The sequence below is a fragment of the Dendrobium catenatum genome, unplaced genomic scaffold (genome assembly GCF_001605985.2).
Source record: "Dendrobium catenatum unplaced genomic scaffold, ASM160598v2 original_scaffold_71536, whole genome shotgun sequence".
In the NCBI taxonomy this organism is placed as follows: Eukaryota; Viridiplantae; Streptophyta; class Magnoliopsida; order Asparagales; family Orchidaceae; genus Dendrobium; species Dendrobium catenatum.
The window spans coordinates 314,739-341,956 of NW_021389983.1; the positions used below are offsets into that span (position 1 = coordinate 314,739).

The 27,218-nt window shown below is 37.1% G+C and overlaps 1 protein-coding gene across 1 annotated transcript in view; it reads right to left on the bottom strand.

Moving 5' to 3' along the window:
• Window positions 1–2,858: 2,858 nt before the first annotated feature.
• LOC110108951 (aldehyde dehydrogenase family 3 member F1) overlaps window positions 2,859–27,218 on the bottom strand; it is a 33,652-nt gene continuing 9,292 nt past the window's right edge. The window contains exons 4-10 of the mRNA XM_020839819.2: window positions 23,348–23,554; window positions 18,419–18,543; window positions 18,111–18,215; window positions 17,848–18,008; window positions 17,670–17,760; window positions 17,444–17,593; window positions 2,859–3,248 (exon numbers count right to left, since the gene is read on the bottom strand). Coding sequence (XP_020695478.1) covers window positions 3,000–3,248; window positions 17,444–17,593; window positions 17,670–17,760; window positions 17,848–18,008; window positions 18,111–18,215; window positions 18,419–18,543; window positions 23,348–23,554 — 1,088 coding nt within the window. The 3' untranslated portion in view covers window positions 2,859–2,999. The remainder of the gene's footprint in view (window positions 3,249–17,443; window positions 17,594–17,669; window positions 17,761–17,847; window positions 18,009–18,110; window positions 18,216–18,418; window positions 18,544–23,347; window positions 23,555–27,218) is intronic.

Below are 27,218 nucleotides of genomic sequence, written 5' to 3' on the forward strand. Positions count from 1 at the left end.
TGCTAGAAAAAACTAGGTACAACTCGGTATTTGCTTGGTATTGCTAGGTATTTGAAATATATCCAAAAGGTGATGGGTTGCTGTTCGGCTCGTCAAGGATTTAAAAAAACGCACGTGCGAGAACCCAAAAAACAGCGGGTCGGGTAGACGTCTTTTCTTCATGCTACGTGGCGCTAAGACATTGGTGGCCGAACGTAGAGGAGCGTACGTTCACTGGACCGAATAAAAGTTCTTTATTTAGGGGCTATTGGGGTGAAAGAAAAGTGAATGTGACGTATTTAAAATGTATTATTTTTTTGTTTTTTTTTTGGTTTTTGATTGAACGAAAAGTACATATAAGATAAAGTGAATGGACTTTATTCTATTTTAGTTCATTTTTTAGATAAAATCGTTCTCACCCATTCTGACCCAAAAGTATTTACACTGCTCACTCGCTTGCTTGACCACTGTTGATAGCCACTACCGCCGCCCTCTAGCCAATCATCCCGTTGGCGCCACCGAAAATCGCGGCCACCATCCCCCCTCCAAACACCGTCAGCCTCCAATTTTATATCGCATTCACTTTACTTCAAATCAAAAGAAAAAAAAACATTCATTTTAGACACATCCAAAGAACCCAAAAATATTCATTTTCCTTCGCATTCCTTTATCACGCAACCAAGCAACTCCTTAAAATAAATCAAAAGCAGTGTAAATTTTTGATATATTTAAAATTCACTCTTTAGTTCATTTTCAGTGTATTTGAAATTCTAAGATTTGAGTAATTTCTAAATACGCTGGAACACCCTTTGGCTACTGTCGCCCGCTACCACTACTAAACACTGTCATTGACCCCCACCACTATTGCCCGACATCACTACTAACTACCACTACTAGCACCAAGTGTTTCCATAATTGGCGGCCATTGCTATCACCGTGAATCGCCCATCTCCACTATCGTTCGTTGACGGCCACCATCGATCATTGCCAGCCACCACCATTAACCACCACCGTCGCTAGCTACAACCAGTCATACTTTGCAGTTTACACTACATTCATTTTATTTCAAGTCAACCAAAAATAAGGGATCGTAGTTGGCAGGTAACGGTGGTCGAAAGGACCGCAATGAGTGGGCAATAGAGGTCGAAGGGATTGTAATTGGCTAGTGACCGAGGTCGAAGGGATCGACGGGTGGTAGAGGTAGGACAAAGGCCCAATGATGGCTACAAAATGGAGTTATGCTAGCAATGGTAGAGCAAAGATCTAGTGGCGGCGCCCTTGTGGGGAGGATTCGACGACAGTGGTGCTGAGGTTGAATTTTTGAATGCTTCAAGCCTCGAAGCTCTCTTGAGTCTTTAGCCCTTTAAGCCTCCAAATGCTCAAGCCACCAAGCTCCTCCTCATGTGGGAAGATGGAGTCTACTTATATATTTTAAAAGTGGCATGCTCCATAAAATATGGAGAAATCCACGTTAAATTCAGGGTGCTCCATCTGACGTTCCATATTGATTCTCTCGATCATGGAGTGTTTGTTTAGTATTTAGGTGCCTTAATGATGTCAGAATTAAGCGATCTTGAGCTCATTGGATTTGTCTCATCGAGATGAGATGCTAAATTTGACTATAAGCATGTCATATTTGGATATTATTTGGTCATCCAATTAATGCTTTGGAATTTCCGAATATACTTTATGCCCATGATTTTAGCCCATTCGGGCTCGGATTGGATCAATTTTGATGTCGTTGGGATCATCTGACTAGCTATAATTGGAGCTCGGATGGTCCTGCATTTAATTTTGGAATTTGCCAACTAGAATATGTAACAAGATTCATGCTCGATCAATGCGAATTTGGTGATGCATCAACTATTATATAAAAGCTTATTGCACACATAATTGAATATAGACTATATTTCATAGTAGGCACAAAAATTTCTTATGTAAAAAATATGAAATGGAAACTTCATAAATTTTAATTAAATTAAAATAATTCTACTATTATATTGAGAGATAGAATAATCTATTGTGAGCCAAAAATTGTGTTAGTTCATTGTAAAATTTGATTGTGTCAATCAATCGAATTGTACTATTAATTCAGATTTGAATTTCATTGATCGACCTGCGGGTCCATTAAGTCTTTTTTTTTTTTTTTTTTTACAAATTTGCATTTAGTTTTTTCACATTGTTTGTGTTATAAATGTATGGGTTTATGCTCTGGTGTAATGTGAGACATTGAACTCTCTCAATAAGATTCACAATCAGGACTAAAAAAAGTAATTGATGACCAACCATATATAATCTTAGAAGAATTCATCCTAAAAAGTAATCAATGTAGTTTAAAACTTTTAGATATAGTTCTATTGGATTTTCTCATATTCAAATATAAATAATTTTTTTAGTATAAAAATTTGTCTAAAATGTTTTGAAGTAATTTTTTTAGTATAAATTATTTTATTTCTATAAGTTTTTTAACTAAAAAAAATGTTTTAAAAAATGATAAAAAAATTATCCCAAATAAAATCTAAAGCTACAGCTTTATTTGGGATGATATTTTTGTTGCTTCTTAAAGCACCTCTTTAGTACAAAAATTAAAATTTTTATACTAAAAACCTGCTTTAAGAATCAACAAGAAAATTATCCCAAACCAAATCTAATATTGATCCAAATCAATAATTTTCAATAAAATTGCTCAGTTGGATTTTGATTTGATTTACATTTCTATGCTTAATAACATTTTGCTGTTGATTTGTCCTCTATAGAATAAAAACACATCAACTTCATTTTTTTTTACAATTATATCTTCCCTATAAAACTTGCATATTTTTGAAGGACAAGTCAATAATTTTGAATGGTAAATTTCAATTTAGCCGAACGTTGGAAAATATTTAAAACTTGTCTTTAACTATATTAAATCAAAGAAAGCTTAACAATATTTATGACGAGCTCAAAGCAAGAATAAAAAATAATCTGGAGCAGAACATGTTTTCGGTATTAATGGCAGAACAGTTATGATGCAGAAGAAACTATGTGGAACTGCATCTTTTTAGTCCAAGGAACAGAAGCAGCAGTCCAACGTAATTAAAGCTGTAAATATATCTGAGGAACTGGAGCTTCCTCTCATTCCAAGGAGGGTATCTGAATGAAAATTCCAAACAAAAGCTTCTTCTCATGACGGCTTTTCTATGGCTGAATTGGTCGAAGGAGAACCGGCCATGGTACTTTCCGAAGCCGCTCTCGCCAGTTCCTCCAAAAGGTAGCGTGTCTAGTGCAAACTGCAAGAACAAATGGCAAATGAAATTCTTTTCGATTGGTAAATATGAAACGTTGGTCATTAAAAGAGAAGCATAATACGAAGTTAAGTTAAGTGTGGCAGAGATGAGGATGCTTAGGTGGATGAGTGGCTTTACCTTTAGAGATAGGATATGAAATGAGCATATACGTGAAAATGTTGGAGTAGCTCCAGTGGAAGATAAGATTAGAGAGAGTCGCCTTAGATAGTTTGGTCACATTAAACAGAGGTCTTTTGATGAGCCGGTTAGGAAAGTTGAGGTATTAGTTTTGACTTATGTTAAGAAAGGTAGAGGTAGATCTAAAAAGACTTGGCTAAGAATATTAGAAATGTTCTTTATTTATTAGATTTAAATGAGAATTTGACTTTTAAGAAGACACAATGGAGAAAAAGGATTCATATAGCGGACCCGACGTACTGAGACAAAGGCTTGATGTTGTTGTTGGTAAATATGAAACTTTGTCGTTGGCCAATTTTATGCAATAACAGGGGGAGATTTGAATCCTAAACATTCTCACTAAAAGTACTACTTCATGCAGCTTCCTTGGTCTGTTCGTTTGGAGATTTAGCTACCAACTAAAAGGTTCTGAATTAGAGTCTTGCGTATGTCATGTATGTGTGAGTTTTTATGTGTGAGTTTACCTCAATTGACCAAAATGTCAAAAAAAAAAAAAACAAAAACAAAAACAAAAAAAAGTACTCCTGCAATTGAAGCAGTTTGAAATATAACTTGTAGGGGCGAAACTTTCTAAAAGTTGCATAAAATGCATGAATGCGGTTTGACTGCACGAATTCAAACAGAACAGTATTATTCTTTTAAGAAAATAATAGAAGTTGAATAAAAAAGGTCTAGGCCTAAAATGAAAGAAAATGCATTGACCACAGCATTTTAACTGACAAACTTGCCTGGTAATTGGTCAGAACTGCAGATTATTGTTGATTTAAGATTACTTTTGTACATTGTTCTGATGTAACTAAGGCCAAACTAAAATACTGGGAGATATTGCAACAGCATACCAGCTATACAACTGGCCACACCTCAAATACTTCATTTATCGTTGGTCTCACAAATTCTCATTGGCGACAATTATGCATCTTGAAGTCAAGGCATTGTAATTGCTCTATCAGCTAAAAATAAGTTAGGGTTCATAGAAGGCCTCTAACAAAACTTGTAGGAGCTGCTAATTCAAATCTTGTAAGTTCTTGGATAAAGAACAATTATATTGTCATTTCCAAGTTTCTCAACTCAGTATTTAAGAAAATTTCAGCTAGTATTATATTCTTGAAATATGCTTCTGACATTTAGAATAATCTTAAAGATCAATTTCAGCAAACCAACGACCCCAAAATCTCTAAATTTTCAACCAAGACATGAATTGATCGACTTGAAATAAGAACAGAATGTCATTAGTGTTTACTTCACAAAACTAAAAATAATTTGGCAAGAATTGTATAATTTTATACCCGTTTGCACTTGTGGTATGTGTTATTGTGAGGGAATCAAGCAGATTATTTCTCACTATCAATATGAGTACACCATATCATTCCTCATGGAACTCAGATGAACTTTTCATACAACTAAGAGGGAAAATCCTTCTAATGGATCCTGTCCCACTAATTAATAAGGTTTTCGCATTGATATCTCAAGAAGAAAACCAATTTAGTATCACCTAAATAAATTCTTTTCATACCTAGGAGAAGAGGGTCAAGCATTTACCATTAAATCCGCAAACAACAACAATTATGCCAACTAGAAATCTGAAGCCGCAAACTTTGATCCTTCCTACAGTAAAGGATCTTAAGAAGAAATGATCATTTTGTACATTTTGCAATATTCATGGTCACAGGTGGGATACAAGATACACAAATATCCCCCCTAGTTATCAAAATTGAAAGTTCGATAAATCCAAGTAGGCAACTAAAAGGTATTAATCAAATTTTGATAAAAAAAGTTCAAGAACCCCCCAGTGATTTAAGATTCTTCCAATCATTGAACAAGCATCAATATCAACAACAACTAAAAATAATCTCCAACAACTTGAGCTCCACCATACCAAGTAGAGAGACAAACATATAAAACATCAACACATGCCTTTCTTCATTTAATTTCCAAACATATTCTGATCAAAAGTAGCGGCTGTGAAGCCGAAGCAATTTTCTTTCGTCCGCTATGCTATGCAAGCGCTTAAGGGTTCTTAATTTCGTCATCGTCACGCTACGTGAGCGCTTCGAGGCCTACCTGCCTCATTGCAAGCATCGCACTAGTTTTCCTCCTACTGTGCTACGTGAGCAAGTAGGGTGGTCCGCCGGCTCGTCGCAAGCGTCGAGTGCGGGATTTTTTAGTTAGAGATTTATACATTTGCACATGACGATGACGACGGAAATTGCAAAGATGCATGAATATACATAAGATCCTCTCTCTTTTACCCTTTTTTGTATTCATCATTATTATTTTTTGTGTATATACATATATATAGGTAAATACACTTATATATAGATATAGCTATGCATATGCATATATATACGTAAACATATATGAATATATATCTAAAATCAATGATGATAATATGAATAACTATTGACTTTGGCTTACCAGCAACTAGTAACTTTAATCTCATCAATGACAGCAAATGTTCAATAATAATAAAAAGAAGATAAGTAAGACATGCAAAAAGGCTTTACTGTTTGATTATATGGGGATTTTTTTTTAAAGAGGTTTTGGGCTTTTGGTTTGTTGTGATGAGAGTGGTGGGTCGTGAATGTTGAAATGGATTTATTGAAGTGATTGGAGGCTACTGCAAAGGAGACAAGAGTGAAGTGAGAAGCAGTTTTTGGTTTGGACGTTAGTGTAAGTAGAATAAAGGGGGACTTCACGTGAAACAATAACAAGAGTACAATTCCTGCATTTAAAGAAGGTAAAGTATTCGGCTGAAGCAAAGAGGTGGATGGAGAAGGCTTCGGTTTACAAAGCTTGGACGTTGATCTGCAAGGGGGGGGGGGGGGACGTGTGGAACTAATGGTTCGGTTCGGGTGTTGACGGGGAAGTGGAGGGCTCAAACGAATGGAGAGGTTGAGCTTGGTTTGCGTGGAAGGGAATGGCTTGCGCAGGTGAACAAATGACTGAAAGGGAGAAGTGGAGTTCGGCCGTCCGACTTTAACGGGCTGTTGGGAGATTGAAGGATGAACCTTGTAGAGAGCAACAGTTGGTATCAATGAGCGGCTGGAAGTGTGCGGCTGCAACAAAAGCCTTAACAGAGGTAAGGCCACAGTGAAGGTGCGGGCAGGGTGTTCGTGAATGGCGACGTAGGCGTGACGGAGCTGCTGCAGGAGTTCTAACGGCTTGTTTGCTGACTCGGACAGGGTGGGAGGCATCGGCTAAGTAGACGAGAAGTGGGAAGAAAGGACGGCTAGTTCGTGTGAGGGAGTTTGGAGAAACACGAGTGATTTGGCCATGAAGCTGAGTCGTGCGATTGCTGTAGTCGGAGGTTGAAGTTGGCTGAAGCGGCTGCGTGCAGCAGATTTGTGCGTGAGAACTAGCCCAAGACACTTGTTTCATTTCAATTTAACAAAGAAGCGAGGCCAGTTGTGGGCTCCGAAAATTCGGCTCAGGCCTCCCTTGCTTGCATTTCTGGGGGAGTCTTAACCGAATTAAGTTTCGGGGTAAATTTTGGAAGGCAGATGTGTTTGCAAATAAGACACTACCCAGAAATTTCGCCCTCATTTTGCGAGGACTTTATGATCTAAGTTCTGGTTTCCTATAGCGCAAGCCCCTATGGTTAATTACCCCTCTCGATAACGAGAGAGAACTATAGATTAGGGCTAGTCGTCCATCAGATATGTAAAAAAATACATGTTATTTCTCATATAGTAGCAGCATGGGCTTGGAGTTTGAAGGTTTGAAGATTTAATATTTAAAGATAGAAATTTCGTCATCTTATACTTAAAGCGGATGGTGGGGGAATGGATGATAGACCCGATCAAGAACTCATGGTTCCGTCATCCCGAGCCATCATGGTCCCTGGTCTACTTAGTTAGAGGAGATATTCGACCCAACCTAACAAAATGATCCTTATCAACAGCCATGGGTTGCCTCGTCCAAGGGGACCTTGTAGACCTGGGGTGAATATTTGCCTAAAGGGACAAATTTGAATCCACATTAGCAAACAGAGAGCTTTGTGCCCTATTGATTCATATTTCAAGGATTTGATGCTACTAAGGAACATACTGACTCTGGTCATAACCATTATCTGTGGTGCCATTTGATGGCAAAACCACTCAGTTCAGAGGGTCCTGAGTCATGACAGTTTATCCTACGGTGAAATTTGGCGACAAAATCGTAGGTCAGAGGACACGTACCACGTCCTTACTGGCAGGAGATTATTTGAGAATAGTTCTTAGTGATATTTTCGACTAGGCATTAGCTTCATATGAGCTGAAATAAATTTCAATTTTTCCACCCCGACAAACTGTTGGGGAAGGTGAATGGATTTTATTTTAAGCAATAATGGATAATTTTAATTTTAAACATATGGAATTTGGAATGATTTTTGGATTTCGGGTACTTGGGATGTCATTTTGAAATATTTGAAATTAACCCCTCCGGTTGAGATTTTCTATTCAACAAGGCCATTATTGGGGCGTTTGGGATTACTTCCATTTGTGGATTGAACATTGTCGACTTGATCGTGCGATCGATGGAGGATCGAGTTTCTCGTAGGCTTTATGGCTTTGTTGATGGATTTTCTTTGTTGGAGGCCTTGAATGCTTTATATGAACATATAAAATAGATATTTCGATCAACGCTTTGATCATATATCTATTTGATATTTCGAGCAATGTCGACTCCTATCTATCCATATAGAAGGATCGGGTTCGAACTACGTTCATTTATTGACCCGCGCATATCTCTAGACGTCACATGTGCCCATAACACACTCGTCGGGGCACATGCGGGTATTTGGGGGCATTTTATAATTATTTGTTGAACATTGTCGACTTCTATTTTCATGCTTAGGAAGATCGGATTCAAATTTATTGACTCGCACGGCATCCCTAGACGTCACGTGTGTACCCTTAACACGCTTGCCGAGGCCCGTGCGGGTTTCATGATTGCCTTTACCCATTTTGTGTACCTATGTGTATACAAATTAATGTGCATGTGCGGGGGCTTTTTTAGATGTATGACGGATCTTCTGCAGTAGCTCCTGGAAGCTTAGACCTGCTGTAGTTTTCCTGGTTGAACTGAGGTTCACTCACCCCATCTTTGAAAATGATGATTTGATATGATTTTCTTTTCAAATAACTCATATAGAAATCCGTGGCCACTACCTTGAACTGACAACTATAGTGATGGAAGATACATCAAGTTGTTTAGGAGATCCTTGCAAGTTATCCATTCTGAAATAATTGTTGCCGCCCTTGGGATGATTGGAATAGAAAGTGTATTTTTCGCTTGTAATTACAAGTTTAGGCCACCGAGATTGCATTAATCTTTAACAACACATTTGTCAAACATTGCTCATTAATTTTGGTGGACATGATGCAGAGTACGATGACATTCACTTGCATACATCTACATGTACCACATTGTTACTTCCACTGCATGTCGAATCCCTTTGGTTGCGACTGACATATTGAATTTGGGATGTCTTTCACAGCGCCATTGGACCCTTTTGCTTGCAGTAGATCAATGTATTCATTGACCATGGGCGAGTTGTATTTTATTATCAACCTCTTCATGTATGATGATCTTTTTCACCTGTGGGTGGGCCACTGTGGCAATCTAAAAAAGTCTTATGTCATTGTCAACATATATCTACATCCATCATATGTTGATCATCGTTGCTTGCAAGGGTCGAATACTTTTGCTTGTATTTTGAGATTGCGCGCAAGGATGATGTATCATTTATTGCCTCCTACTACATAGTTTGTAGTGTTTGTATTTGTTGCATGTCTTTTAGTGTTCACAAGAAATTGTTACATGTATCTGTCAATTGATGATTGCTCGGTGCCAAGGAGATTATTTCCTCACAAGTCTCTTGTTTCACTTGTGAGCATATATGATTGCTAGCATGTCATCATATTCATTACTTGCTTCTTATTATATGCATCTAAATGATTTGTCGGGTATATTATTGATTATTCACCATTTATGCATGACTCATATTACATGTTATAAGTCCTTGTTTGCATTTTAATTGTCACTCATTAGAAGTTCTGTGTTGCTTATGTATGGATTATTACACACATTAAAGCTTTCATTTGCTTGAAGTTTCCTCCATCACAAGTCCCCTGTCGTATGTTAAAATTCACTTTCAGCATCCCCCACAAGTTCACTTAGGATTCTCTTTCAAATAGAAATGATACTTCTTTATCCTTTGTCGAAAGCTTAGTGTTATTATTCAAATCAATCCCTTTCTCATATGTTGGCTTTCATTTAGATGATTAGGACCAATTAATATATGCATTTGAACCCATAAATCCATGATTTACAGTTTTGTTAATTCCTTGATCCAAAGTTTCTTTGTAGTACAAGTCTTGTTCCCTTTAGTCTTGTTCAGCTCGACTTCTCCTTGATCATATTTGATTCAAATCCTTTTGTTTAGACGTTTAGTAAAGTTCAAATTCTTATGCACTTGGCTTAAGTTTGTTGCTTTATTCAAATTTGAGTTAGATTTATGTTCAATTCAAGTTAAAGAACAAATCTTTCAAAGTCAAGGTGCAAGTCTTGATTAGTCACTTGATTTATGTTCAAATACAAGTCCTTGTAGCTCATTCATTGGAGTCCCAAATCATGTCCTTTGTATGTGTTCAATCAAGTTCAAATTATGTTCAAAGGTTCACAAGTTCGATTCCAAATTCTGTTGTCATTTGAGTTCAATCAAGTCCACGTACAGTCTTACGTTCACCAGAAATTTTAGTAACCTCCCGACATCTCCCCCGTTTAAGGGAAACTACAGGAAACTGAGCCGTCCCACCACGCTACTCGATCGTGTATGGAAGGTGTTGGGGGACACCGGGCCATACATTTTTCATCCCACCACGCTACAAGAGCGTGTATGAGGTCTTCCAAAGTATCTGTATGAGAACACAAGTGGCTTGAGAAGATGGAGGTCACACAAGGTGGGGAGCTCTCTCTCTCTCTCTCTTTGTGTGGATCGAAGTGTAGTCGGATGGAGTTCGATCTCTCCGGCTTGCTAGGACGAAGCAGGAGGGAGATGGGGGTTGGTCGCACGTCGGGTTGGACAGGAAAGGGGAGGTCGAAAGCTTTGGTCGCTTGAGGAGCTCGGTCGGACTGAATGGGGGAAGAGGCGGAATGGAAGAAGAGGAGGTTGGGATTTCTGCGTGTGGGAGAAGATGAGCGAGAGCCAACCGAAGGCTTCAGCTCTTCCTTCTTTTATTGACGCAAAATGGATTGAGCTCGAGGTGAGATCCCATGCATAGGAAGCGACACTTCGATGCCGTTGTAAAGCTGCGATAAGATTTTTCTCAGGGGATCGGGATAGGTATTATAGCCACGACGTGGGCAGCGATTTGAGCTGGGCTTTGACAGGTAATGATGTTTTACAATTTTTTTTTTATTCCCTGGTTTCCTTTTGGCTTTGTTATGAAGGTCAACAACCAGGCATGGGATAGACGGAAGCGACGCAGAGTTCAGGGAGAAATCGGGATTTGCTTCGACAGAACGAGGTTAGCTGCATTAATGAGCATTAATTGAATTTGAAATTCCATTTGACTTCTGACGATTTCCTTAAAATTAATAATAATATTAATAATAAATTATTATCCTTAATTTGAAGTGACAACAGTGCGTTGATTACCACAAACTTGCCTTGATCCATGCATTTCCTTGATTTACGTGTATTTGGTCCCATTTTGTATGTCGTTTTCGCCAAGCGATTTTCGTTGGACAAAATTACAGTCCATTTTGGGTATTGACGACGTTTTGAACACAACGACAAAGTCCGTTTTGCGATCTAATGTTGTTTGGGCAACTCACACGCTAGTTTTCATAATTTGCATGTTATTGCCTTGGAAGTTGCATCAATTTTGCTGCACGACTTTAATTAACCAAATTGGCAGTCAATTTTAAGTATTATCGACGTTCTGAACGCAACGATGAATTTTGTTTCACGATCGGATATTGTTTATGTAAAACCCCTCCAAAGCTTATTTTTTGAGTGTTGATAGTCCGGACATACTGACTTTAGTCCCGGACGAACTGAAGAAAATTGTGAAGAATCTGTCAATTTCGTCTGGACGATCCTGTAAGGGTCGAGACGAACCGTCGAGACGAACCGAACAGAGAGCATCTTCTAGGGACGAAACAAATTAGAATTAATTTTCGTCTATACGATCCGTGTCCAGAGGAGTTCATCCCGGGACGATCTAGGCATCGTCCTGGACGATCCTGCTTGATAAGTATCGGATTTGAGAAATTTTGAATCATTTTTGAAGAGAGAGAAAGAGAAAGCAGGAGAGAGAAAGAGAAGGAAAGAAAGGAAAAAAGCTGGGTTTTGGAGCTCGCGGTGCACTTTTCGTACGACACCACTGTTGAAAGAATTGTTCGTCTCGCAGTAAGGAATCCGAATCCTATTTCTGATTTCAAAGATTTCGAGTTTTGGTATTTTTCTGCTCAGTTTTGTGTTTCCGTTACCGAAAAACGCGCATAATTTTGTATTGACGAAAGTTTTACCACACAACTTTTGATATGTTTCTGATATGATATTTTTACACGATTTGAGTATTTTCTGGAAAGTTTCTACCGGTTATTTTGAGTTCTGTGCGATTTTTATCGAATAGAAAATTATCTGGTTATTGAAAAATATTACTTAAGTACAAGTAAAGCTTTGTAACGTTGTTTTATATAATTTCTGGTAATTTGGTGATTTTCTGAATTTGTGAATTTTGTGAAAATTCCGTATACTGCCGTTATGCCGCTGATGAATTTTCTGAAGTATTCGATTTTTCTGATTTGAATGTTTTGATGTGCAGAGATATCAGAAGGAAGTTATAAGGGGCCGAAATCCTTTGTGATTCCGTTGTCTGGGTCCGGGAACAAAGGGAGTTATAAGGAGCCGGAATCCTTTGTGATTCCGTTGTCTGGGTTTGGGAAATCTGAAAGCAAGTTCTGTTCTGAAAATAATCTGAAAGCAAGTTCTATTCTGAAAATTATCTGAAAGCAAGTTCTGTTCTGAAAATTATCTGAAAGCAAGTTCTGTTATGAAAATTCTGTATATCTGTTATGTTCTGATGCTTTAAGCACAAAGGGAGACATAAGGGGCCATAATCCGTTGAGATTCTGTCAGTGTCAGGGAAGGGAGGCATAAGGGGCCAGAATCCGTTGAGATTCTGTCAATGTCCAGGAATCTGATATCTGTTATGTGAAAATAAGTTTTGTTCTGAAAATTATGTATATCTGTTCTGTTCTGGTGCTTTAAGCACAAAGGGAGACATAGGGGGCCAAAATCCGTTGAGATTTTGTGAGTGTCAGGGAAGGGAGGCATAAGGGGCCAGAATCCGTTGAGATTCTGTCAGGGTCCGGGAAGCTGATATCTGTTATGTGAAATGTGCTTTTATGATTTGAATTCTGTTCTGTACGATTCCGTTTGTTCTGTACGATTCTGTTTGTTCTGTACGATTCCGTTTATTCTGTACGATTTCGTTTGTTCTATACGATTCCGTTTATTCTATACGATTCTGTTTGTTCTGTACGATTCCATTTATTCTGTATAATTCTGTTTGTTCTGTACGATTCCGTTTATTCTGTATGATTATGTTTGTTCTGTACGATTCCGTTTATTCTGTACGATTCTGTTTGTTCTGTACGATTCCATTTATTCTGTATATTTCTGTTTGTTCTGTACGATTCCGTTTATTCTGTATGATTCTGTTTGTTCTGTACAATTCCGTTTATTCTGTACGATTCTGTTTATTCTGTACGATTCTGTTTATTCTGTTTGTTGGTTCTGCAAAATCTGACTTGAATATCCTGCTGTTCGAAATAAATTCAGTTCTTCTGTATCAGCTCTTTGATTCTAATCAAGTATCTGAATATCGTATTTCATTTGATTATATACGATTTCTGTGATTATCTGAATTCTGTACGGATTTATGAGTTTCCTGTCATTGCACGATTTCATTGATAGTACATACTGTACATGTCACTAATTACAGATACCGATATGGATATTGATATTGCATCGATTCATTGATTCATTGATCTTATGGATATCGATATTATTGATTCATCGATACGATAGACTTATTGATACCATTTATTTATTGATACTACTGATACCGATACCGATACCGATACCGATACTACCGATTCACTGATACTATTGATTCATTGTACTGATCTTATAGCACGTGATACACCGAATACTGACCGATATATGTGATTCATGTGATACATTGAGCACGTGATCTAAAATATGATTTTACTGTATTGATAGATTTGATTGCTTTTCATTATTATTATTGATTTGATTGTTTTATGTGATTTCATACCGTTTGACATTATTGACCGTAAGCGATTTCTTTATTGATTTGATTGATTCTATTGATATGATTGAGTGATGTTAATCGTATTTGATTTGACGGATTTACGGATTTACTGTTACTACACGATTTTACTGTTATCGTATAATCGTTCATGTCGTCACTGGATTGTTATTGATATTGATACATACGTTGCTGTTACTGATTGAGATACTGATCAAGTGGTATGTGATTTACTGAATATGTGATATCGATTACTGGATTGCATATGATTTATTGAGAAAGTTATATTGAATAACTGATCGATTTGCAAGTGTATGTTTTGATACGATTCTACTACATTGATTTGACTGGTGTTATAGACTGATGTGATAGATAAGACGACTATTAAAGAGATTTGATGCACGAACTGATTTCTGATTTATTGAGCTTTATGGATTTTCTATTGTTCACTGATTCTATCATTGATGATTTTGGGATTCTATTGTTTATGCATTAATTTCTGTTTCTGTAGTGATTTCCGTATCTGTATCGACTCACTGATCATGTGCAACTGACTATTATGGATTTGATTTGACTATTTGACATGCATATTACTTTCGTGCCGTGTTTTGATTTCAGTTGTAGCTTTGGTGACCTGTTGGGCTATTTAAGCTCATTATATGTGGTTAATGATTTCATGTGCAGAAGGTGCTAGTATAGTCTTTTCGTAGTTTTTGGTTCTCGCATTTTTTTGTAGCCCGAGTGGCTATTGTAAATGTTCTTTTGGATGTAAATGTTATTTTGGACTGTATATATGAAATATCGGAATGTGAATTATAGTATTTTGATGTATTTATTTTCTGTAATGCAATTATCATTTCTGGATGTCTGTATTGATCTGAGAAAAAAAAAAGAGAAGAAGAAAAAGAATGTCAGACGAATCCTTTCACTATTGATGTCTGGGACGTTACAGTTTAGGCAACGTCGCGTACTAGTTTTCTTGTTTTGCTTGCATTGCCCTAAGATGCATGCCGACCACCTCATACGTCTTTAATTGCTCCAATTGGCTATCATTTTTGGGTATTAATGATGTTTCGAAAGCAACTGCGAAGTCTGTTTTGCGATCGGACATTGTTTGGGCGATGTCGTGGGCTAATTTCCTTGATTTGCGGGTTGTTGCCTCAGGATTCATACCACCGCCTCAGACAACCATGACTAAACAAATTAATTATAGTTTTTGGATGTTAACGATGTTCCGAATGCAACGACAAAATCCATTCTATGATCGGACATCGTTTAGGCGACACTGCGAGTTAATTTCAGGCGTCGATCGTCTCTTTGGACAGATCTCGTCCGATTTGACTGCGAGGGGTCCCCACTCAGGCGGATTAGACGTTCTAATTGCAATGACGCAATCCGTTTGACAATCAAAGGTCATTTGACCCTTCAAGTGGCTCGTCGCGTTGACGCTCTTGCTGTTTGATTCACTGGTTTTACTCCCTTTGTGCATAGTTTGATATATAGGTGTCAACATACAAACTAGCATGATTGTTTAAATCTTTTCTTAGCTAGTAAGATTTTAAAAAGAAATTCAATTCTTTAGATATTGAATATGTTCTCTTTATGCAATAGATATATGGTTATAAAAATTATAGAATGTATACAACCATAATAAACATATATGAATTATGAAAATGTAAAGTCTACTGAATATAAAATAAGTAAAGATTGACTATAATATGATACGATACCTGTAATTTCAGGTAGGAAAAAAGGGATCTCAGATATGATATATGTATTGTAGGTGGGGCAAAAGAGATCCCAAAAACATAATACCTTCATAGTAGGTGTGGAAAAATGGACCCCTAAAGAGGCAAAATGGACCTCTATGTAATTTAATGGCGATAATATCAGACTTACCTGAGCTCCATTGAATATTCTTATGAAAGTTTAGTCAAATCTTTAAAAGACTAATATTGATATTCAGTATCAACTTCAAATGAAGTAAAGGTTAATGCTAATTGTGATTTTAAGTTGTATTATAAATAATGTTAAGTTTGGTTAATTAATTATTTCAATGTTGTGAATTTAATCATGCAATTTAATTGCTATTTAATTTGCATAATTTATTGAGCCTCATAACTCATCAGTTTTTTTCATATTGGCTGTTATTACAGAAAAAGGAAAATAAGAAGTCGATGTATAATTAGCAAGTTATTTTATTTCATATGCTAGTGTTTAACTCTGTTTTTAAGTCTACAGCTGAAGTATGTAGACAATTCGGTGGATACTATTTGCGATTTTATTAGTTGCTCTGTAAATATTTGTTTGATATAATTTGAGTTATTAGATGCTTCCGTTATATAGTAAATGTAATGTTATTAGATGTTTTATATAAATATTCAGATAATGAAAAGTATTACATGTTAAGAATAAAAATGTTATGTTTATGTGTGTGACACTCTACAATACTAATAAGAGGTATTGTGGGGTATTACATTCTAGCCATGCACTCTCTCCTATGCTACCTCAAATCTATGCCCCGACAATGAATTTATTTTCCCACAAATTCCATATATTAACTCAAAGCGTTCTCAAATGCCGATTGGGAATCTTGCCCAAACACTAAAAATCCTGTCAGTGGTATATGTATTTTTCTAAGAAAATCATTAGTATCCTAGAAATCCAAAAAGCAAAACATCGTTTTTCACTCTTTAGTTGAAGCAAAATATCGTGTACTCATCAATAGTTAAATGAGTTAACTTGGATAACTCAACTCTTTTTGAAGTACACATACAAACTCTAACTCTTATATTTTATGATAGTCAAGTTGTCGTCCATATAGCTACAAAACCAACATTTCATGAATGGACCGAACACATTGAAATCGATTGCCACTTCGTCCAAGTCAAAGTCACCGATGAATCCACCAAGCTCGTGTCTATGCGGTTATTGCATTGACTTGCGAACATATTTACCAAACCTCTACCTCGCAGACCTCTCTCAACACTGATGTCCATCAAAAACATATGCAATGCATCTTGAAAGGGAGTACTACAACAGCATACCGGCTACACAATCGACCACCCTTCATGCACTTCATTTATCTTTGTTGATGTAGCCATATAGCTCATTTCTTGTTTCATATTTATATAAAACTATGTAATAATTTTCAGTAAGAAGGGAAATTTCACTTTCCCATTCTCATCTTCCTCCAGCATGCCTCTGTCTCTGGCTCGCCATCAATCGACGGTCTCGCAACAGGAGATGAAACATTGGGAGCAAGGGATGTCGATCACCAAGCGGTTAAATTTGACTTGCTATTAGTGGCCATCCAAACAATTATTTGCTCTGCAACTGCAAGGTTATATTAATATCTGAGAGGCAATTCCTAGTATATGAACAGTAAAGTATTTTTCAATATTTTATATGGGCTTGATATTCTAACCAAAGTTGAAATTTCATCTCTAAACAAACTTTAAATGAATAAGGTTCTAAAGGAGATCAAAATGAATTCAAAGCACTAGTCGTCAATCACCTAGTAGCTCGAATCAACGGAGAAGGACCAGCCATTAATATTGAATTATTCCAACTCAAGTTTTAATTATTAAATTTTGAACTATGTATAACTTCTTGCATAACAAAACTTTGTGCGAGAGGGCTATTGAAATTTTAGAGTAAAAAAAAGCGTACTTGTATGACTGCATCATTAAAGGTAACAGCCCCAGATGATGTCTCTTCTATGATTCTTTTCTTCAGCTTCTCATCATTAGTAAAGGCGTAAATAACCAGAGGCTTTGGCCTACCCTTCAAAAATTCAATGCTATCCCCGATCTTCTTTAACTGAAAGAAGAAGATTGAGACACGTCTGAATTCTGATCAATTTCATTAAAAGGGTACCAAAACCTTGGTATCTTACTGTAATTATTGGAAGCAATGGGCCAAAAATTTCCTCCTTCATCACTTCAGAATCTAAAGGTGGATCCAACAAGATGGTTGGCTCAATATATCTGAAGATATTGCAACAAAAAGAGTCTAATTAACATATCCACAAATAGATAAAAAATGTGTCAAAAAGAGAAAGGACTAGAATTTACAGGCTTTCTTGATCTAAGGAGCCACCATGAACTACAGTATCTGCAACCAATGGATCCTCAATCATTTCTCTTAATCTTTGAAAATGCTGCTTATTGACAATCCTTGTGAGATCTGCAGGTCTCATGTAGCAATTTTTTATCTTCTCCTTTAACAAGTCAACCTAAACAGATGTAGGAAGAGTAAGTGACGGTTCATTGGTCATCTATTGCGGTGGTTTTACATGCATCTCTATTAAGGAAGACATGTTATAAGAAGATAATACCAGAAAAGGAGCATATTTTTCTTCTACAAGTAAATAATCAATGGCTATACAAGCTTGACCACTGCAAAACCCCCACTTTGCTCCAGCTACTCGGTTGATGGCCACCTAGAAGAAAAAAAAACACTACCAGAAGATTAAATGGTCATGCTATGATATACTCAAATGATTTACGAGAATAAAATAAATGTTTGATTAGTAAGCTGCGCAACGGAGGCAGCCAAGTTCAGGTGGGTGGAACACACGAGGGATTTTATATACAAATACTTGGTAGTGAAGATTAGTTTTTACAAAATATTCAATTTGCAAACCTTTACATCTCTTGATCTCGAAAGAGAGTCAATAATAGCAGGGCATTTTCCTCCTAATTCAAGACAGACTGGAGTCAGATGCTTTGCAGCTGCTGTCATTATAATACGTCCAATTCTTGCGCTCCCTGAAAAAAGAAAAGCCAGAACATAGAAAATGGAAGGATCTCTGTGTAGAGGCCAATATGAAATAAATTTAAGCAAAGTTGGTGAAAAATATAACATAAGCGATGCGATATATTAAGTGTTGGTTGACTACAACTAATTCAGCTCAACCGGGATCAATCCCAAGTCCTATTACGCAAGCCAATCACAAGGAATAAGACCAGAAAATTAGAGTTAAAAAAGGAGAGAGAGAAATTATTCTCCATTGAATTTTTTTATTAATTGAAGCATCTATGTACCCATATATAAAAAATAAAAAGAATATTTTCAATAATGGGAGAATATCATGATGATGAATAGTAAAGATTCTTACTATATATGATTTAGTACTCATGATAATAAAAGTATGATAATTCGTCACTGCAAATTCAAAACATAAAAGATGCCAACTTGAGTTACGAAAACCTGACTTCGGATGTAGTCAAAGGTTTGTTGTCTAGAGGTTGTTAAGTATCACAATATGAAAGCAATTAAAGCTTGCGAGATCCATGAAGGAGAATCCTTCATAAATGATATTGGGGTTCAATGGTATAGCATTGAGAACCATGACTAAGAAGGCACATAAAAGGTTCTCAAACGGAGGTTGAATAGATGCTAAAATAGAGAATAAACAAATCCTTAAATAGAGGATGAATGGATGTTTACATAAATGATAAACAAAATCTCAAACAAAGGATGAATAGAGACCATTAGATGACAAGGAACGCTATGAACAATTAGACTAGGGTGTTGATTATAGACATAAACCACATTATTGATCGAGGCATCAACAAAGGCATTGATAGAGAGCACTAACAAAAGTATCGATAGAGATCATCCACATAAATATAGATGTATTGATGTTGATGGTGGTTTTGACAAAGATAATACAAGAGGATTAATCTTTGGATAATGCTGAAATAATTGAAGACCGTTGAATAGAAGCTTATAACATTTTTTTGTTTAAGGCATGACGAGAAAGATTGATGTTGAGGTGATGTGGCTAGCAACCAAAGGCGAAGGGTGGTGAGATTGGCAATCAAATAATTAAGGTCACGGAGACAAGGATCATGATTTCTAGGAAGAGATGTAAGTGTAATCAACGGGATTAGCAATGATTATAAATGAGTGAGTGCTCAAGATTGTGCAAGTGTAATAGCACAAGGTAGATTGAGAACAACAATGTTGTGAACAATATAAATGTTGATGTGAAACAAAATTTGCATGGAATTACTTAGGGAAATTAAAGAGAGTACATTTAACAAAATAATCCAAAATAAAATTGTTACTTATAGCAATAGATTGATCCTTGGAGTCCTTAGTTTTTAACTTGCTTAGGCAAAGAAGAGCAAAACCGATTAACCAAACAATTCAAGAAAACGCAAAGAGTAAGTGTATGCTACGACGATAAACAAGAATCCACGATTTAATAAAGAGAACTTTCACCTTTGGAGCTCATACGCTCAACTAGTCAAGGCTTTAGCGGAAGAAGAGTCTCCATATTATAATCGAGGTCACTCCGAGGAAGAAGGAACCTAAGATCATCGTTCTTGGATAGGTGGCCGGAGTGGTGGAGGATGATGGTCGTCCGATGATGATCCAACGTCCCTTTAATATTTGCTCGTCGATCACATCAACTAGTGTGTACTGGATACGGTCGAGGTAATCTTCAATAGTGTCGTCGAAATCGAAGCCCACGTCAAAGAATGGTGATTGTAGGATGTCAACTTGATCTTGGTCGTCATGCACAAACCCAAAGTTCCACTCGGGTTCCGCCATGCATCCTCGCCCGGAGGTAAGGTGGCGTCCGAGAAGGAGAGCGGAAGGGGAAGGCGGCGGATTGAAGTAGAGAGGGTGAAGTTATTTGGTGGAGAGAAGAAATCTGAAATTTAGTTTCAGATTTTTTTCAAGGGGAAAGAGGGAGGAATTGATTTCAAATTTCAGATTTGGAAATCTGAAATTAAAATCAAGGAAAACTGAAATTAAACCTGAGAGAGAGGGGTATTAAAGAGGTGTTTAAGTGGTGATGAGGTGGCAAGTAGAGGAGAAACAATAGGGGAAGGTGGCCGGCCATATGGGAGAGAGAGAGGCTTGGAATTAAATAGGTGGGACCCAAGGTAGAGTAAATACTCTTAATCAAATCTGAAATTTTAATTTCAGATTTAATTTAAGTTTAAGTAACCTCCCAAAATTGATATGAAATGAGAGGGAAATAGGAGTTTGAATTTCAAATATAATTAAATGCTATTAACTTCCTGCCTTAATATGGATTATTAATTAGGCAATTAATCAAACATTAGGAATTTGAAATTCACGGGTTGGGCAAACAGGGAGAGCCGGCGGCAAGGGCTGCAGGAACATTCAGTGGGCTGGGCTCACGGTTTGGGCTGCCTGCTGTGGATTTGGGGAGCGGTGGAGGGGGGTGGCTGCACGGGAGGACCCTAGGCCGGCGGCCAAAAGCCTGGAGAGTGGGCTGGCCGGCGGGAGGAGGCAGCTAAGGTGGTCGGCGGCTTGAGCAGCTCAAGGCTAGGCGGCGGCAAATGCAAGGGGAAGGAAGACAGGGAAAATTTCTAGGGATTCGGCGAGTGAAAATCCAATTTCCCACGAAAAGCTTCAATCCAAATCCACACAATGATGACTTGATCAAGATAAACAAAGAAAAGAGAAGGACAAGAAAACCTAGAACTCACAAAGAGATCTAGTTTCTCCTACGAACTCACTAAGAGATCGAGGAGGGTGAACTCACAAAGAGAACATAAGTGGCAAATTTTCATTCATCAAAACTACTATTACATGAGAAAATGGCCATATATATAGGCCACCAAATGACAAAGAAAACAAAAGACAAAAATGCCCCTTGGGCTACAATAGCGACTAAATACCCACAAGGGCAAAAGCGGAAAAACATAGAAATAAAATAAACTACTACATAAAATGACAAAATACAACTCATGCTCGTGGCCGTCGATCTCCGGCGTCGAAAATGCTGACGATGTCCTCATCAAATGTTTTATTGACGGCTTAAGGAGCAAGGAATATGTGAATAGTATGACTTTAGCAATGAGATGTTGCAAGACATAGTGTTCATATACGAGGAATATACGAAAAGGCTGCAGTCATCCAAGGTATTTTGGCGAAGGAAGAAGTGATGTCCATAGAATGATCAATAACACTGCCATAAAAGTAGGTACCATAGTAGCGCTTGGTGGTTGGATGAACAAGACACTAAGAGGAGATGTATAGAGAGATATAGCATACCACAAAGATGAGGCTAATGACACTAAGATGGCTTCTACGAGTCGTAGTAGATAGCATAAGATAAGATATGGAGAAATAGGAGAACTGTAATCCATTGAATTATTTTGTTAATGCAAGCATATATTTGCCTATATATAGGCAATATAAAATAATAATAAAGAATAATATCCTAAACAAAAAAAGGGATATCATGATAATGAATATTAAAGATTTTTGTTATATATGATCCAGCACATATGACTATATAGATATAGTAATAAGATAGATGAATCAAATCATTAATAAGCCTTTCTCATGCTTTAATAGACCTTCCCCTTGTGTTGGTTAAATTTTATATTATTTATATGTAATTTCTTGATTATTTTGAATGTATTAAGTTACGGGTAATTTAGTCCAAAGTATGATTTTGTTGCTTTAAATATGCATCATGTATATATGCATAAGATGACTGATGATTAAATGATGAAAGCCTGAAGATAAAATCAACCACTTTATCCTTAACAAAGTTGTGTACACTTTCTCCCATTTGATCCAAGTTTTCAATGAAGATAAATCTATGATGTGTATGTGGATCGTATTGAGTCCATTCTCGCTCTACTCTCCTGATTACAAAGTATCATTGCTTAAATTATTTGCTCTTTTTCTTTGATTGCATCCTCTTCTCATCTATAGGGAATCAACAAATGCAAGCATCCGGTTCACCTCGATATAAGGGACAAAATTAAAGTTTTCCTCCTTAAGTCTCTTGGCCAGAAGGAGAAAGAAAGCTTAAGAAATCCTTAATTTTCCTCACCCTGGTATTAGAAACTTCTATTAAAATAAAGCAATAAGAGCCTTCCATTAACCTATGTTAATAGTGTAGTTAATTATGTGATCTTGATTTTTTTGAGTCAATCTGACACTAACACAAGATCTGCTTGATTTAATTTGATCTAAACTCAAGTTATGTTGAGCATAGCTATAGATTGGCATAACATGATCTCGTTTGGAATTAGACTTGGCTCATAAATTTGACAATCTCATTACAAACCAAAAATCAATACAATTTTTAGGCCAATTTCTACCTTTTAAGTTAGATTCTTAGTCCAATCTACAAGAATGCATCCATATGTCTGGATATATATATATATATATATATGTGTGTATGCTTAAAAGCAAACATAAATACTTCTGAATATATGTGTATGAATAAATGCCATTTTCATAAACACATGCTAGCCCTAATTTTATTCCTAATATCAGAAATTTTATGCGGCTAAAGCATCAAATGATCCAAAAGAAAAAACAACGGCATATGCTGGCTTTGCGAAAAAAATTAAGGAATAAATAGATAAAATCTAGCAGCATGAAACCAAAAGCGAACGAGCAACCTTCCTCAGGGATTTACGGTGTTAAACTAAAAAGAAAGAAATAGATAAAAATTAAGGAATAAAATCTTTTGTTCTTTTTTAATATCTTAGTTTGGAGGAATTTATCTTTCTTTTTGGCTTTTCCTTTGAGAAAGATTGCACAATGATGGTTGAAACTTACCAGTGAAGAAGATCTTATCCCATTTCTGTTCCAGGAGTTGCTGCCCTACGAGAGGGCCACCTTCAATAACCGACACAGCCTTGTTGTCCAAATATTTGGGCAAGTTTGTTGCCAGAAATTTGGAAGATGCAGAAGCAAGTTCTGAGGGCTTTAAAACTACAGAATTCCCAGCTGATATTGCTCCTATCAATGGCTCCAGGGACAATCCTACACATAAATACAAGTTGCTGTCACAATGTATACAAAGGAAAACAGAAAAAATAAAATTAGAAAGTTCTGCATAATTTGTTCCATGGTGGGACTATTTTGATTCCAAAATAGTAATTATATAATTTGTTCTGATTTAGTACTGGTAGTTAATTACTGTTTAAGTTCAAAAACGGATATTTTTATTAATTCTGGCACCAAAGCATATCGCCATGAATCAAGGCATTTAGTCATTATTGAGAGAAACCTGCATAGAATTCTTAAAGAAGGAGATCTACAGCATAATGAAAAGATAAGGCTTAATGATTCATCTCCATTGATTCAATACTCAGGCTTTACAGATGATATAAATAGAAAATTAGAAGATAATCGAGAGGTAGAGAACAGCGATGCCATTAATGACAGATTGTCTTGCAGTGTGGAGTAGTGCTGCCTCAATAAGCTGATGCAGTACGAATATGTTAATTATCTTGTGCTTGAGGTTCATTTGTGTGCTCTAACAGCCCCCCTCAAACTAATCATTCGAGGACTGAATGGTTAGTTTGTCCCTGAGTTTCAAAAATATTAGTGGAGAAAGAGGTTTAGTAAGTATGTCTGGAGGTTGATCCACTGAGTTGAGATGAAGGATGGAGATTATGTCGTTGTGGATGTGATGACTGATAAAACAAAAGTCTATCTCTATGTGTTTGGTGCGAGCATGGAAGACCGGATTATGAGCTAGTGCAATGGCCAACGTATTGTCACAATAGATGACTGTGGGTGTGTTCTGAGGCTCCAGGAATTATGCCAGTAATTTGCGCAACTAGAGGACATCAGAAGTGGCTAAGGAGAGGGTTTGGTATTCGACTTCAGTGGATGATTTGGCAACAGTAACTTGCTTTTTAACACACCAAGATATGAGAGTGGCACCTAGATAAGAATAGAATCTTGTTATGGATTTTTTTGTCAGCTGAATCGGAGGCCCAGTCCGCATCCACATATGTGCTAAGGTGCAGATTGCTAGGTACCAAAGGTAGGCCATAGGATTTGGTAACCTGTATATATCGAAGGATAAGTTTGAGGGCTAGATAGTCAGCATTCGTTGGGATATGCATATGTTGGCAAATAGAGTTTACAGCAAAGGCAATATCTGGTCTTGTTATTGTGAGATAATTGAGGGATCTAGCGAGCCGTCTGTATAAATGAGGAATGTAAAATGGTTGTGTGGCTAGAGCCGTTTTCGATGGCATAAGAGTGAGTGGTGTGGCCACAGTTTTGTAATTGGTGAAGCCTGCGGAGTCCAGAAGTTCTGTAGCATATTTCGTTTGATGGAGAAGTAGGGCAGTGGAAGTTCGGTGGACTTGGATACCTAAGAACGTGGAAACATAACATATTTGCTTGAGGGAAAAATTGGTCTGTGGCATTTTGAGTAAAGACTGAATGGTCTGAGAATGATTTCCGCTAAGAAGTAAACCGTCCACATAGATCAGCAGATAAAGTTGAATGTCAGATTTGTTGTAGATAAGAAATGAAGGATCTGCCTTGCTGAATATGAAGCCATATTGGAGAAGGGAATGTGTTAGCTTGTTGTACCATTGCCTAGGATCCTGTTTGAGGCCATAGATGACCTTGTGTAGTTTGCAAATAAAATGAGGGTGTTGAGCATCAGTAAAACCTAGAGGTTGTTTCATATAAACTTTTTCATGGAGATCGGCATGTAGAAAGGCATTTGAGATGTCAAATTGAAGTGAGGATCAGTTTCAATGAAGAGCAAGAAGAAGTAGAATATGAATCGTGGGTAGCTTGACCACCGGACTGAAGGTTTCATTATAGTTTATTCCATGCTCTTGAGTAAAGCCTTGAGCTACTAGTCTAGCCTTGCGACATTCAATCTGACCATCCGAGCTGGTTTTGAGCTTGAAGATCCACTTACATCCAAGGATTGGTTTGTCTTTAGGTGGAGGTATGAGGGTCTAAGTGCCTTGCTTCAAGAGTGCTAAGAACTCATCCGACATGCCATCTCTCCAAGGCTTGTATTTGACAGCTTGATTATAAGAATTAGGGATGATAGTGCATTGAGTGATTGTAAAAAGATCAAAAATAACTTTGGGTTGTTGGTGACCGGTTTTTAACCGGGTTTGCATGGGATGTATGGATGTGATAGGCTGTGGTGGAGGTTGGGATGTTGATGGAGATAGGGAAGATGGTAATGAAGAATTAGGAGTATTTGAAGAGAAAGGAGATGGGGGAGGATAAGAAGTGCTTGAAGTAGGTGGAGTGACGTGGGGTATGGATATTTGTTTGAAAGTGTTGGGAAGAATGGAGGTAGGAGTGAAAAGTAAGGGGTTTTGTGGTGGTTTGGTAGAGGTAGGAATGTGATTTGGGGAAGAGGATTGGTAAGGAAATATATTTCAAAGAAAACAGCATGACAGAAGACATGAATTTTGTTGGTATTAAGATGAAGACAGCGAACCCGGGAAGACACACTCGTGAGAGCATGGAGAGAGGTTGAAGCCAAGGAAAACATAGGCAACCGAACGTTTTTAAGTGAGTGTATGAAGGAAGATGATCATGAAGAAGTTGATATAGGATTTGAAGATTGCGAGTTTTAGTAGGTAGTATATTGATGAGATAATTAGAGGTTAGAACAGCTTCAGCCCAAAAGATTTGAGGGAGATGTGATGCATGGAGAAGAGTTTGGGTTGTCTCAAGTAGAAGATGATGCTTGCATTCTGCAAGGTCATTCTGCTCTGGGGTGTACAGGTAGCTAAGTTGGTGTGTGATGCTGTTGAAGGAGAAAATTTTGAAAAACATAACTAGTTTGTTCTCCTCCACCATCAATGCGAAGTATTTAAATGGAATGATTAAACGATGTTTTAATGAGCTAATGAAATTATTTGAATTTTGAGATGGTTTCATCCTTGGTGTACTTGTACATGAGATAAAGCTATGTGTAACGAGTATAGTCATTTATAAACACAACATAATAATGAAAGCCATAAAACGAAGAAACAGGTGATGGTCCCTAAACATTAGAATATATTAACTGAAATGGTTTAGTTACATGACTTTGAGGGAAGGAAAGGTAGTTTGTGACTCTTGGCTACATTACATGAGGTACATATAAAGAAGGGAGGAGTACATATAAAGGGTGATGCAAGCAAAAATATGGGCAGACCCCAATTTTTGCAAGCATATTAAAAGACTTAGAAAAATAACAAAATACATGTTAAAATTCAACTTTCTTATTCTAAAATGACTCTTACAAACTTAAGAAATAAAGGTCCTAAACTTGTATTGCATCGCTTGAGAAGAAGATAAATATGGCGTCGAACTTGCGGACAGAAGAAAGAGGTAAGAAGCCCAAGACGAAGGAGAGGACAAGCTCGCAAGCTTTCCCAAGAAGGAATAGAGAAATGGAACAAGCTTGCAAGCTTCTCCAAGAAAACCCGCAGGTTTTGGCTCCAAAAATCACATCATAACACTTTTTTAAACTCTCTAAACATCAAATATATATATATATATATATATATATATATATAGGAGATAAGAGGTAGCTAAACAACCACCATAACCACTAATTAAGCACATTAAAACAAGAGAATATGGAAGGCCATGGGGCTGTACAAAAACAGCACCCAAACAGCCATAAAAGGGGGCCAGCATTCATTCCAGAACAGCACCG